Source organism: Etheostoma spectabile, chromosome 13 (assembly GCF_008692095.1).
Source record: "Etheostoma spectabile isolate EspeVRDwgs_2016 chromosome 13, UIUC_Espe_1.0, whole genome shotgun sequence".
Taxonomy (NCBI): domain Eukaryota; kingdom Metazoa; phylum Chordata; class Actinopteri; order Perciformes; family Percidae; genus Etheostoma; species Etheostoma spectabile.
This window is the reverse complement of record NC_045745.1, coordinates 17,998,352-18,011,570: the sequence shown is the minus strand read 5'-3', so window position 1 is coordinate 18,011,570 and position 13,219 is coordinate 17,998,352. Positions and strand designations below refer to the sequence as shown.

The 13,219-nt window shown below is 38.7% G+C and overlaps 2 protein-coding genes across 2 annotated transcripts in view; both read right to left on the bottom strand.

The window, feature by feature from the left end:
• Nucleotides 1-6,295, bottom strand: part of stk10 (serine/threonine kinase 10) — a 44,412-nt gene extending 38,117 nt beyond the window's left edge. Inside the window, exon 1 of the mRNA XM_032533688.1 lies at nt 5,806-6,295. Coding sequence (XP_032389579.1) covers nt 5,806-5,964 — 159 coding nt within the window. The 5' untranslated portion in view covers nt 5,965-6,295. The remainder of the gene's footprint in view (nt 1-5,805) is intronic.
• A 3,059-nt stretch (nt 6,296-9,354) lies between these two features.
• Nucleotides 9,355-11,894, bottom strand: cytl1 (cytokine like 1). The gene is made up of 4 exons (XM_032534540.1): nt 11,655-11,894; nt 11,206-11,250; nt 10,797-10,943; nt 9,355-9,653 (listed from the first exon to the last, which is right to left on the bottom strand). Exons 1-4 carry the CDS (start codon nt 11,805-11,807, stop codon nt 9,597-9,599), a joined length of 402 nt encoding a protein of 133 aa, XP_032390431.1. The 5' UTR covers nt 11,808-11,894; the 3' UTR covers nt 9,355-9,596.
• Between the last annotated feature and the right edge of the window lie 1,325 nt (nt 11,895-13,219).

The window sequence follows — 13,219 nt, the reverse complement described above, 5'->3', positions numbered from 1 at the left end:
TGTATTAAAATGCAGCAATTGTTGTGACTGCATACTAACAGGATTATGAAAAGCATGGTAACCTGTTTAATCATAGTGTGTTTTTTGCTAAATTATAAAAATTTGTATACGAAAAGAACATTTATACTATATTACTTTGAAACAAAGCCTTTGCTTATACCACAACAACAACAAATTGTTTCATTTTTTTCTAAAATACAAACATTACAGTGTAAAATGTATCATCCCTATAGCGGCAAAAAGTTAAAATGTCAACATGGGGGTTTGGGGAGGGACTGACAAAATAATTTTGTTTAAAAAAAAAAAAAGAAAAAAAAAAAAGCAATGCATCCATGAATAGGCCTAATCAGTGTTCTGTTTTTGAGGGTAAGGGTTGAAATTGTCAGTGCTACTAACTACAACTAAAAGAGTTCCGCTTTTAATCTTGGTTTATTTAAAACCTATTGTACAATAAAGTAACTAAATCTTCATAGAGATTTGCATAAAAATGTGAACTTCACACCTCATCTTATGGCTAACGCCAACCTTAAAATGAGACAAAGAAAGCATTGCATGCATCTGCGGCTTCTGTGACTCATTGCTCTATCCCCAAGATAGAGCAATGAGTCTTTTCAGGATGTGAAAGTTTTGATCAGCACTGCAAAATGTCCCATATTCAAAACCTTGAAGTGAACGTCCCCAAGTACAAAGCAGGTCAGTGAGGTAGGAAATGATGTGCCACAAAGAGCCTTGAAAGAAAATAACCCGTTTACACTTTTTCTTTAGGTCACTCATGCAAAACCTTACACAATATCTCAAAAGCATGAATCCCAGGACAGATGAGATCCACATCCTGACTACAGTTTACAGTAAGCAAAACAAGTAACAACAGATTGGAGGGGTTTGCACACTCCTGGTTAGAGTGTGCTGCTAAAACCAAGATCAGACAGGTATTGCAAGATGCCAGATTATTCAGTGCAATGGTCTAAAAGTGATCCAAAAATCCAAAATCCAAAAGACACATGAATGACAAGGTTACAATGCTCATGGAAGTCTTCCACCACCAGCTTGTCACAGGCCCATGACAACGAGCCAATGCTAAGTCATCACAAGGACTCCCAGCATGCTGAGCCCACGCCCACTCAACAGGGCTGCTATCAGTTGCTGTGGGCCCAGCTGGTCCCTGAGATTAGACCCAGTCTGACGATGATCCCACTAAAGGAACTTCAACACACTCTTTTTCGTGGCACTGCCATATTCTGTATTAAGTCTGTGGCATTTCCCACAAACATTGTGGCTTTCCTGTGCAAAGAGGATGTTACAACCTGTCCCCCTCCCCCTCACTGATGACACCCAAGTGTGTTTCTCTTTCACTTGTCTGAAGAGGGTAATCATGTTAGAAGTCCTGTAGCCTTTCACTCATTCCACCATCTGTCATTGCAAGTCAATCTAGCCCGGTAGTAAATATCTTCAACGGCCCGAGAACCAAAAAAACAAATTTGGGTTTCAAATCCATCCTGTCCATAACGAACAAAGGGATTAATCTGATTTTTATCTTTATTTTATCTTGAGTAATGCAATACTTTTACAGTATGTGGCTTACTACACAAACAAGTCCTCTGCTGCAGTTTAAGTCCACTGTCTTTTATATCCCAGACCAACAGAGAGATAAGATGCACAGTGGTTTAATCGCTCAATGGCAATTGGACAGAGCATACATTTACAACCTGTTTGTATCTATGGAAACCTTAGCCATAACCATCGGCAGCAGGGCAATGTGCTAAGCGGCACGTGGCCCATTAATTAGTGAAGGGAACAATGCAACTCCTCTGTTTACATGCTTCAGTTGCAGCCAAACTCCACACACACTGACACTCTGTCCAACAAGTGCAAACATGCATAGACAGAAATGCGTAGAAAACATCCTATGACACACTGGGTGAAAAGGAAGTGAGACATTCTCTTGTTATGACTAAGTATGAGAGAGACTTCGGATGGTAATGAAGACCCTACACGGAGAATGGTTCACCAAAGTATTGTATTATAAATCATTGTTCTGAATCCGTTTTTCTCTACGGTCTGTACAAGGACTGTAGGTGAAATGCTATTGCGTTTGTTATGTTACATTGTGTAAAGTAAGCGTGATTTTTTTAAACCAAAAAAACTCCAAACAACAGACACGGCTCCTCTCTTTGGCACAAGTTCTTCTGTGTCATCATGTTCTACTAGTTCTGCAACTTTGATTTCAGAACTTTCAATGTCCATCCTATCCATCTTCACCGTAATGTAACACCACAACACTCCTGTTTACCCTCACCACGCCTCCAGTTGCACCATGCGTGGTTAGAAGCACAACATTGAAAATGATCCGTCTGAAACAATGTTGCGCAGCGAAGCGTTCCGAACGTTATGTAATCAAATACACTGGTGTGGCTGTATATTAAAAATTCATAACCAAACTATACACCGGTATTCGGTGTGAACCGGTATACCGCCCAGCACTAGAGACAATTATAGGATCGTAGATGATTCAAAAATCTCCGCGAATTGGCCCTCAGATATGTAATGTCTATTTCATTCAAAAAATAACTTTAATATATGCAATGTAGTTTTACATCAGTAGCTGACATCAAATTACAACTCCCTTCAATTTAGCGCAGACATTTTATTCCTTTCAGTCAGTAATTGTGTTGGCTTTCTATTTTCTTTTCCCTTGTCCCCCTGTAGCTGTGTAAAGTGACCTTGGGTTTACTGAAATGCACGATATAAATCGCAGCTACTATTACATTGGTTGCTACAACAAACTCTTAATGCTTTGGCTCATGAAACAGTGACAACGTTATCTGGTTTTGCTAATGATACATCCAAAGTAGGCTAAGTTACAGTATAAAAACACTTGGAATGCAACCACGCGTCTGTAACGTATTCTCTTATTGTATATGAATGAGTTTCTGGTTGAGCTAAATATTCATCGCGACTATATGACCTCCCAGTAATGCTAGCTCAGTAACATAAAGTGGTCGATACATTACTGTAAAGAAGAGACCTTTACAAAAGCAGGTGTGGTAAAAACACTTCCACTTTTGTACAAAGCGGCCATGCAAACACGCAGTAAACCAGCAGTACTCAAAGGTCCCATTTTTAACATTAATAGGAGTTTCCTCAGCCTGCCTATGGTCCCCCAGTGGCTAGAAATGGCGATAGGTGTAAACCGCGCCCTGGGTATCCTGCTCTGCCTTTGAGAAATGAAAGCTCAGATAGGCCAATCTGGAATCTTGCACCTTATGAGCTCATAATGGGCAAGGTTACCTCCCCTTTATCTGGTTTGACCGCTCAGAGAATTTGGCCCGCACATGTGAGAGAGACATCATGGCTTTCAAATGAGCAAAGTGGCACTTGCTCAAGGCCACAACCCCAGCTTCCACCTTGCCCCCCCTTTTCAAAAGCTACAGACTCAGAAATGGCACATATCAAGGAAAGCTCATTGTGGGACTGGCTCTAGTCGCTGTAATTCTGCACCAAGGCTGAATTTTGGGAAAGAGACTTCAGATATGGTATTAGGGGACCACTAAGGCCCATATAAAGATATATATTTAAAGAGCACCATATTATGGGACCTTTAGCTTTTTGTCATGTGACCATTTCAAAATCAAAAGAATGTCCAGCAGTTTAAGAGCAATTTTACATTGTGTATATCTTTTACAAGTCTGAGGAGATAAAATGGCCAAGATCCTCTTGTCACAGTGTTAATGCGATATAAACACGCTCATGGCTTGATTTGTCCTTAACACTCCCCTTACACAACAAAGTGAGTTGTTGTTGTTCTCCCAATGCTAACAATAACCTTTAGAGAGTCAGTTTGACAGGAGTACTCTGTGCTCTCAACCAACACTGTACAATTAAAGAGGTCTGTGCTTAATCTTAAAGACACATGTCGGAAACAAGCAGCGGTCCTGGCCAAGTGCAAATGAAACAAACTAAAACTGTCTTTTTATGGAAGAGACAGTCACTATTGCTCTTCTGCTGATTTCACATGTGACAGAGACATTGAGGCCCCCCCCTCTCTCAGGCCTGCTCTATCAAAGACTTTAACAATGGAAAACATGTGCGATGCACCACTTGAAGCTCTCCCTCCCACAGACAAGCTGATTTGGGAGGTTTGGGAGCTGTTAGAGGAAGTCGTCCCTTGATGCAGTCCCATGATTTCCTCTCTTGGCCATTCTCTGCTCCCACTCTGCCTCCCTTCCCTCCATCTGACAGATGCAGGTGTGGAGCTGTCCTACTCCAACCCACTCAAGGAGAGGAAACAGAAGCCAAAGCAGAGGCTTGTCATTTGTACAAGAAAGGGAAAACATAGTGGGGACACATAGTAACATGTCAGAAAGTTTAAGTGGAACGATAGCACGACAATGAGCCGCAAATCATCTGTGTCTTTTAGTTTGTCCTTGGTTTGAACAGTGTATGCCTCTGCACAGTAAAATTCAAGGAATCTGTGTATTTACAAACTAACTTTCTTCAAACTTAAAGCACCTCGTGTTCAGTCGGCCCCTCAGCTTGTTAGAAGCAAACTGAAAGCATTGTTTGTGTTCATGGTATACTGGTTGCTTCACTTTGTGTTTTTGTGTTATTTTCTCTGCTAGCCACATGACTCTTCACATGCTCGCTCTGCTCAAAAGATACATTACAGGCCAACTTGCATTAGGTTTAATTCACCTGTGGCTGCTACACCAGCAAGATTGAACAAGTTCATTTTCATTTTAGTGCAAACAAGTCACCTTTCAACCGAGACTCATCTCGCAATGGCCTATACTGTCCAGTAAAAACAAAATACCTAAATAAGGTGGAGTGCTTTAAAAATAAAAAGACTACATTTTCTGTTCCATGCAGACCTCTGGTAAGGCATCACTTCTTCCACTGAGGCCCCTGCTGTGTCAAAGACTTTCACTGTGCTCTGCTCGGCAGTGCATACACAGAGCGCCTGTGCCATGCTCCACAGAGGGGACTGACCAGCCAACAGATCCTGATTAAATAACGCCTTTGAGCCAAAAGTGCTACTGCTGCCGCTAAAGTTGGAGAGGAGTGGACAGAACTAATGAAGAGTGCTTTCACTGTGACTGTGCTGCTTCACACTGGATTCACAGCAAGATTTGTTCTATAACCCGTACTGCAGAGATAATTTGCAGGAAATCACAAGTTAAGTCAGTGGTCTCTTATACAAAAACTATGAAGACTTTAAGAGAGAACACAAGTAACTTCAATAAGGCACTCACTGAAGGAATACAACTGGATGAAAAGGATCAAAAGGGGGAGAATGTGAATCCTTGAATAACATCAGTATTATGAATGGTTATTTGTCTAAACAGGTAAAACCTTTCACACAAAGATACCCAAAGGTGCAGTTTGGTGACTGCCTGAGTGGACCAACCACATAGTTGACATATTAGTCATAACCTCAGCAATGCTAGGAAGGTGAAGCATCCACAGTAGATCGGAAGCTGTTCACACCTATAGCCTAGAAAGTGGGCTAAGTGATATGTAGTGTTGTTTCTATCGTGCTGCACAAAACTTAAAAAGGAAACGGAAATATGAACTGCAGTTCATAATTTACAATATAACCATTCTAAACAAACACGAAAGTGAGTTTGGGGAAACATGGCAGAGCACTTTAACTATTCATTAAGCTTTTCTAACACAACAGATTGTTACTGAAGTTTGCGACAGGTGGGCAACTTACGAATAAAGTTTAAGAACTACAAACAGGGTGCGGGCTATCAATACACTTTTATGGCCAGTTTGCAGATGCCTCGTATTTTTAAAATCACTCACCTTGTAGACCTTTCCAAACGCACCGTCGCCCAGCTCGCCAATAATTTCCCATAAATCATTAGGATTGATGTCCCGATGAACGTGCTCATACTGCTTCACTTTCTTTTTGATCTCAATAACGGGCAGACGGAGTATTTTGCTGAATCTAGCGAAAGCCATTATTTATAATGCACAAACATTCAGCTTGAAAAAAAAATTAAAAAAAAATCAGAAGGCACGCAAAGACGCGCAGCCCGTCAAAAACCAAATACCAAATACCAAATTATCAATCTTTACTTTCCGCGTTCAAGAGAAAATCAAAGGAGAGATAGCAAGTTCAGAGAAGTTATTGTACTCCGTCCATCACAACAAGGTGCTCTGAAGGCTCTGTGCTCATGATCCCATTCACAAACTGCGGTTACGTTTTATATGCCGGACGCGCGGTGACCACCTGCCGCTGGAAACACGATGGAGTAAACGGCTGCCTGACAGCCGCCGCCTGGGCAACTTGTTGCGAAAACGCCCCACCTTGTTACTCAACAACCCTCCCACTGCCGTCATGGAAATGTAGTTTCTTTCAAAGAACGAGTCGTCGTCACTTTCGAACTAATGAGGTACAAGGACTTCATGGTGGGCGTGTCCTCGGACAATTTAAACAGCTGTGCCATTACTTTCTGGTAGAGCTCTGTGGAATGCAGTTATTAACGTAGTGTACTCCCAGTTTACTGTGCTTCTACGTCATACTGCGTGTCTAATAATAATGGTTATGGGTTTGCTTTCTTATTAAACCGCAAAGAAGAGACTCAGACTTTGGGTGTTACTTTATTAAAGTTTAGTTTTCTGAAAATTTTAAAATCCCCCAATCAGTATTATAATCTGACTTTTCCTGCTCTGTTGTTCTGGTTCAACTAACCTGCTCTTCACCTGTTCAGGCAGTGTTGTATTGCCCTCTGGTGGCACACTCTGCTCAGTAAACTGGTGACTTCAAGACAAGGCAGTCACGATCAATATATTATTTGTGCTAAAATGATTGACAAGAAATGAGTTGACAGACATAACGGAGTAATCGTTTAAGTGATTAATCAAGCAAAGATGCCAAACATTCTTCATTCTTAACTTCTTAGATGGCATGTTTTGCCGCTTCCATGGTTGGTATCATTTCAAATTAAATATGATTGGGTATTATACTGTTTGTCAGAAGAAAAAACAAGCATGACATCAAGACATCACCTTGGACTGTGGGAAAATAGAATAGATTTTTTTAATTAATTACAATTAATTAATAAAAAATAAAGCATATTAATCAATTTTGAAATTAATAACTTGCGTGATGACAGCAGCGTTCTGGCTGTTCATTATGTCCTAGAATTGTGTTTGTTGGTCTAATGCTTTTAAACTACGCGTAGCATGACCTGTTTGAATAAAGGATTAACAAGTGCAGATAACTAGGCTAAATATGATTGGTGTATGATTTATCCACTTTCATTCAGTGTATTGGGTATTAAAAGTTGTGCACTGTGCTGCTGTGACCTTTAACCGTTATTTTATGTCTGGTGTTTGTACATTTTTGCCTTTAGGCTGAGCATCTAACTTCCACTACAACTACAACTCAGCAACGACATCTGAACATTAAGTCTAAATAAATCAGTGTGAGGAATTGTCCCTTCTTTTGTGCTGTTTTTGTTTTTGTTAGGTTAGCAGGGTTTTAAAGGTGCCCTGCTACACGTATTTCCTTACTTTGAGTTAATGTCTGAAGTTCTATAATGCACTCCGTGACATTTTTTGTGGAAAAAATGCCTTGGTTACCTTGTTTCAAGCCATTCTAGCGTGGTATAGAAAGCCTGCAGGAAGACTCAGCTTGATTTGTGCCAGTTCTCATCAATATTCAACATGCTAAGCTGCTTGACTCTGATTGGCTAACAGCTAGTCAATGAGAGCCAGGCTATCAGTATCCTATACCAAGGGCAAATGGGTGAGCTCAGGAATAGTAATGAGCTCAGGTAACATGACGTCAGACTGACCAGCTTTTGTAATTGGCCTGATTTCTCTGCTTATTTCTTTTCAGTGGCTAGAGCTGACAGAGGAGGTAGCAGTTCATTTTCACATTCACAACATAACACAAACACGTGTAGACCTAACATATTTTAAACAATGCAAGTAAAAACGGTTTGATGTGGTAGGGCACCTTTAACACCACAAGAAAAGTTATAGAATTGGGGACAGCCGGAGAAGATTAAGAGTTTTTTTGACATGTCTTATGTACACTTCATGTTATAAATCTCAGTTGGAAGAGGAAAATATGCGTGAGCAGGAAGTCTGAGAAGCCACTTTCTAAAGATTGATTGATCCATTGTACTCAGTATCAATGATTGTTGTCATTAAATGAAATTCAAATTAATACTGAAATTTAAGGAGGATGTATATATGCATATTTGTCAATACACTTCAGATAACATTTTACTTCAGAGTGCATAAAGCACTCTAGAATGAAACTCACTGACCTTCATTCACCAACTAATTTGCACAAGTCATTTTCTCTCCGAGTTCTATGGATAGATTAGCCAAACAATTAGCTGCCAAATCACCAATTATGGAGAGGCCCATTGGTGGCAGTCAGCTGTTCTAATAAGTTGGAAAACACAACAGCTTTATTACTGTCTCAGGATGTTTTTTTACTTTAAGTAGAGAAAACCAACCACTTTGTTAAATGTTCCGTTACTTTGCATTCTCGACACAAGGTGAGAGACTTCATCACTACTCCTTTAATTCCCAAAGAACCTACGGTGAAGAGACAAGCTCATGCAAGCCCATACAAGCCCAAAGAGGTTCCTACTAATCCCCTCACACTAATGACTTGTCACCACTGTGTTGTATATGTGTGTACTTTGTACAGCTCTCATGATTAGAAAACTTAATTAAGCTCCAGCATCTTAACTTGATGCACTTTCTCTCCCTCTGAGATCGCTGAAGTGCCTGTTGACTTTAAGTCGTTTTGATCCTTTCACACAACAATAAATGATGGACGATGACGACTAAGAAACATCCAGAATTTCACAACAATATATCTGTTGTCACTGAAAACCTTTTGGCATGTCACAGGAGGTATATCCCAGGTGGAAATAATACAATTAATGATGGCTAAACCCCATTTAGCTGCTTCAGTGTCGATGCTCATTTGTCAAACTATCATGACCTACTGGGACATTTGAATTGCTAATGTTGTTGTGTTGGTGACAATTATGTGCTTGTCCTACCATCACAAGTCAAAATGTCTGCTGTAAAAAATACACACACACACACACACACACACACACACACACACACACACACACACACACACACATTTAAGTAATAAAATCAAGTAAATTAAATATATTGTTAGAAGAAGTAAGATATGCATTGTGTGCACTTGCATTTATAATTTTTTGGATGCAATAAATTACATTGTTGTTTTTTGTAGAGCACTAGTTGTGTCCAAAATATTGTTTATTATGTGTGGTGAATGACCAAAGATCTTGAAGTCCACTTGTACACATCCTATAAAATAAGAATAACAAAAGGCGTTTTAATTAAGTTTATTACATGGAATGTTTACTCAGTCATATTCCATAAGATGTGATAATTAGTGACAATAAACCTCATTATAGTCAGAAAACAGACGATTAAAGTAGATTTTTAGTAACACAAGCCCTAGTTACCATAGACTTAAACTTTACATCAGTCTTGTTTCTCCCGGCCATTGCAGATGTTCAATTAATGCACAAATGAGGACTCTATTGCCATCAGATAGTTATATATATGTATATGTAATCTCAGAATCCAGGATAGCGCTCCAGCGCAGCACAGTCATAGATCGTGAACACCAAGTCCTATAAAGAAATGAAGATAATGTGGATGTTTTTAGGTAAAGCATGTGCGTTTGAATGAGACCTTTATTCAGGATTGATATTTCCCATGTTGTTAGCAGCTCAGTTCCATGTGCATTCATGTTAAATGCATTGTTATCTGAATTGAAATTGCAGACATAAATAAAAAATCCTCCAAAGAAAATCCTCACATGACATGTGTGTTCTTACACTTACACTGTATTTCCAGTATAATTGACCTTAATTAGAGGTCAAAAATTATTCTGTAGTTTAAGTTTACCAAAATAAACATAATTAAAGTAACTTCCCACCTAACCCTCTGTTGAGACATTGTAGCCTGGTCTGCACAGAGGTGTCGTGTCAATCTGTATTGGAAAACCAAGCGCAGACCAACACGGTTCTGACATAGAGCAACACTTCAGGAGAGAAGGCTCAAGCATCCACAGAGAGTTGAATGTCTTTTTTATAATCATAAACCCAGTTTAATCCTGTCAAATGACCCATCAACGGACATTCACTTTGAATGCATTTCATAATTTTTCCCTTTTCTGTTTCATGTGGATACACAGTGGATATAGCTAGGTGATCAGTAATATGGGTCTTAAAAATATACATTTATTTACCGTTCTTTCATTTATCTGAAATACCAATAAAATAAATACCGGTTACTGGTACTTCAATGTAGGTACAGTGGAAGAAAACAAGATGGGGAACAAAGGAATAATAATTGGCCATTTTACAGTATAACAACTTTTACTTTCTCTATTCAAAGAAAAAGCACATTTTGTACTTCACTAAAAATGTATATAATGTACAAAAAATAATTTCTGTGAAATCTGATTTAATGTAAAGGTATTTTCTTTTACATAAATTAATCTTTAACATATTCATTTTGATACATTAGCATAATTTCCAAGGATCAAAATAAAGCAATGCATATAAGAGCCTTTAACCTCTGCAGCCACCGCGAGAATGGTACTGTCCCAATGAAAAAAGACAGCAGATGTTTCACTGGGCTTTACTTTGTGTCCTACCAGATTTAATTTTACTTAATTGCTTTATGGTACAAATATTTACAACTTTATGGCGCTACTTGAGTCTCACTGTGTTACATGTACTGTATCTAGACGTTTGGTCTTGTCTTACCCCGTGACATTTCTCTGACATGAAGATGAAGAGCTGTCTCAGAGTGACACCCAGCTTTCTCACTTCTCTGGTGTAGGCGCAGCGGCGATCTCGCAGGCCTTCCACCAGGGAGATGTAGGTCCTCATTTTGTACATCACACAGGCATTCTGCGTTCGGCATGAGTAGCAATTAGTGGGCCTGTGCATGATTTACAGCTGAGGTTTTCAGTCAAAATTCCACAGATGTTAGTGCAGAAAATAGACTGAGAAAGATAAACATTGAACAAAAGTATCTGGAATTTGGACCCTGGTTACTTTTCAAATATGTACATTTCCATACGCCAATTAGGAACAATAATAACAAATCCAATCTAGTGTAAATAAGTAGCTTTTTTTGTTACAATAGTGGGGAATTTGAAGCCATACTCACATGGACATCAAGATAGAGATCCGGCATGTGTGCCATGCAGTAACTCTAGATCCAAAGAAGAAAATTAAGTTTTAAAAATGCAACATTTGCAGGATAATCAAATGTTTAAACACCCATCCCTACTCTGAGAAATCCCAGGTGTCTCACATTAGTACTAAATGAAACCTTACTATGTGTGTTTATAGTTAACCCACAATGTTTTGATTTGATGGAATAAAACTAAATTCTTGCATATCTGTATCTAGATAATACATGAAGGAATAAAATAACTATTATGTCCAATGTGGACCTTAGTACAATATATAAAAACACACTAGATAAACAACATACTGTATGTATCTATACCATTTAAAAAAAAAAAATATATATATATATATATATATATATATATAGTGTTGCATAAAAAATCTATAATATCTATAATGGTTGCAACAAAGCAGCTAACTTACAGTTTCAGGGTCCCTCTTCAAATCTGCAGCCCACTGGGTGAGCTCTCGTGCCATGCTCAGCACCTTGGTGTAGCATGTTGGTGGGTAGAAAGAGTAGCTCAGTGCCAGCGGCACCAAAGATGAAACAAGCAACAAGTGGTGAAAGATGAACATGACTCACGTACACCTACACCTACACCTACTCTAACCAAACCTTTGTTTGTCTGTGTCACCGATGCACACACGCAGCCACGTATGCATGTGGACAGATTTTTAACACACCCTCCGTTTACTCCAAAATAATTACGCAACTCCAGAAGAATGACGGGCGACAACCCATTGTGTCAAATGAGACAGCACTAAGCTTTATGGAGGAATCAAAGCAGGATCGAGAAGATAGTGAGCTGTGATTTTTGTCCAAACATTCAAATACTTAGAAGACATAAATACGTAATTTGCCAGAGAAAAGGAGGAATATTCAGCATGGTATTTCTTAAATAAGTTTTCCAGTGATGGTAGTCAGCAAACTCACAATGTAGAAATACTCTGCTACAAGTATACTATACAAGTAAAAGTAATGCTTTTACTTGTCGAGTAAAGGTACAACAAGTATTTAAAGCGTCTCAAGTAAAAGTACTGCTCATGCAGAATGGACCCTTTCAGAATAATGTATATCATAATATTAGAACATAATAACGTGTACATAATTTTAATCTTGGTGAAGGTGGGTCTAATTTGAATTACTTTACCTACTGCTGAGTACCTTCATGAATTTCCCCCAGGGGATAAAATAGTCTTATCTTTGACCTAATAATACATGATCATTTATTTGTTGAAAACGTTATTCAACTAAACATGCAGAGATAGTACTGAAGTGAGTTTCAAATAAATGTAGTGGAATAAAAAGTGTAAAATTTGTCTCTGAATTGTAGCTAAGCAGAAATACTCAAGTCAAGTAACCAAAAATTGTAATCAAGTACAATATTAAGTAAATGAGTAAATGTTCCTTGCTATTTTCCACCACTCAAGATTTGTTCCCATACATTCTATCGGCTAGAATCAATTGGGCATTGTCTGAAAGCATATGTGAATACCGCATGGTGAAACCCGACAATGGCTGTTGTTTTGTCTCCAGATCCCAACTCAATACAGTATATAACACCTTTGGAATGAAATAGCTGAATGTTTTTAAGTGTAACATATTTTTTTTATTCTTTTGTTATTCGCTGCTGTGTGCTTTCTAATTTAAAGCACATTGAGTTTTTTTCTTGTAATGTGCTGTATAAATAAAACTGCCTTGCCTGGAAGAATCCATGAAAATCCCTGAAACCGAAAAGGGACAAGATCATGAATAGGAAAGTGTTTATAGCCTGTACCCTGATACGTGCTTCCATAATGAAGCATTTCTGCATTGGTGACAAAGGTGGTGTTTATCGAACTTGATGGTATTGACCATGAAAGTGATTTATGATGTAAATCACATCTCCATAAGACCCCTGCGGTATTAAAATCAGCCTCTGTTATATCATGTCTTTTGTAGAAAAAGAAGAAGAAGAAGAAGAAGAAGAAGAAGAAAAAGAAGAAGA

Excerpts from the sequence above, each read along its gene's own strand:
- cytl1 (XM_032534540.1), bottom strand. The coding sequence starts at position 11,807 with ATGTTCATCTTTCACCACTTGTTGCTTGTTTCATCTTTGGTGCCGCTG. Across the intron at positions 10,944-11,205 it reads ATCTCTATCTTGATGTCCAT|AATGCCTGTGTGATGTACAA; the intron begins GTGAGTATGGCT and ends TGCCGAACGCAG. Across the intron at positions 9,654-10,796 it reads TGTCAGAGAAATGTCACGGG|GACTTGGTGTTCACGATCTA; the intron begins GTAAGACAAGAC and ends ATTTCTTTATAG.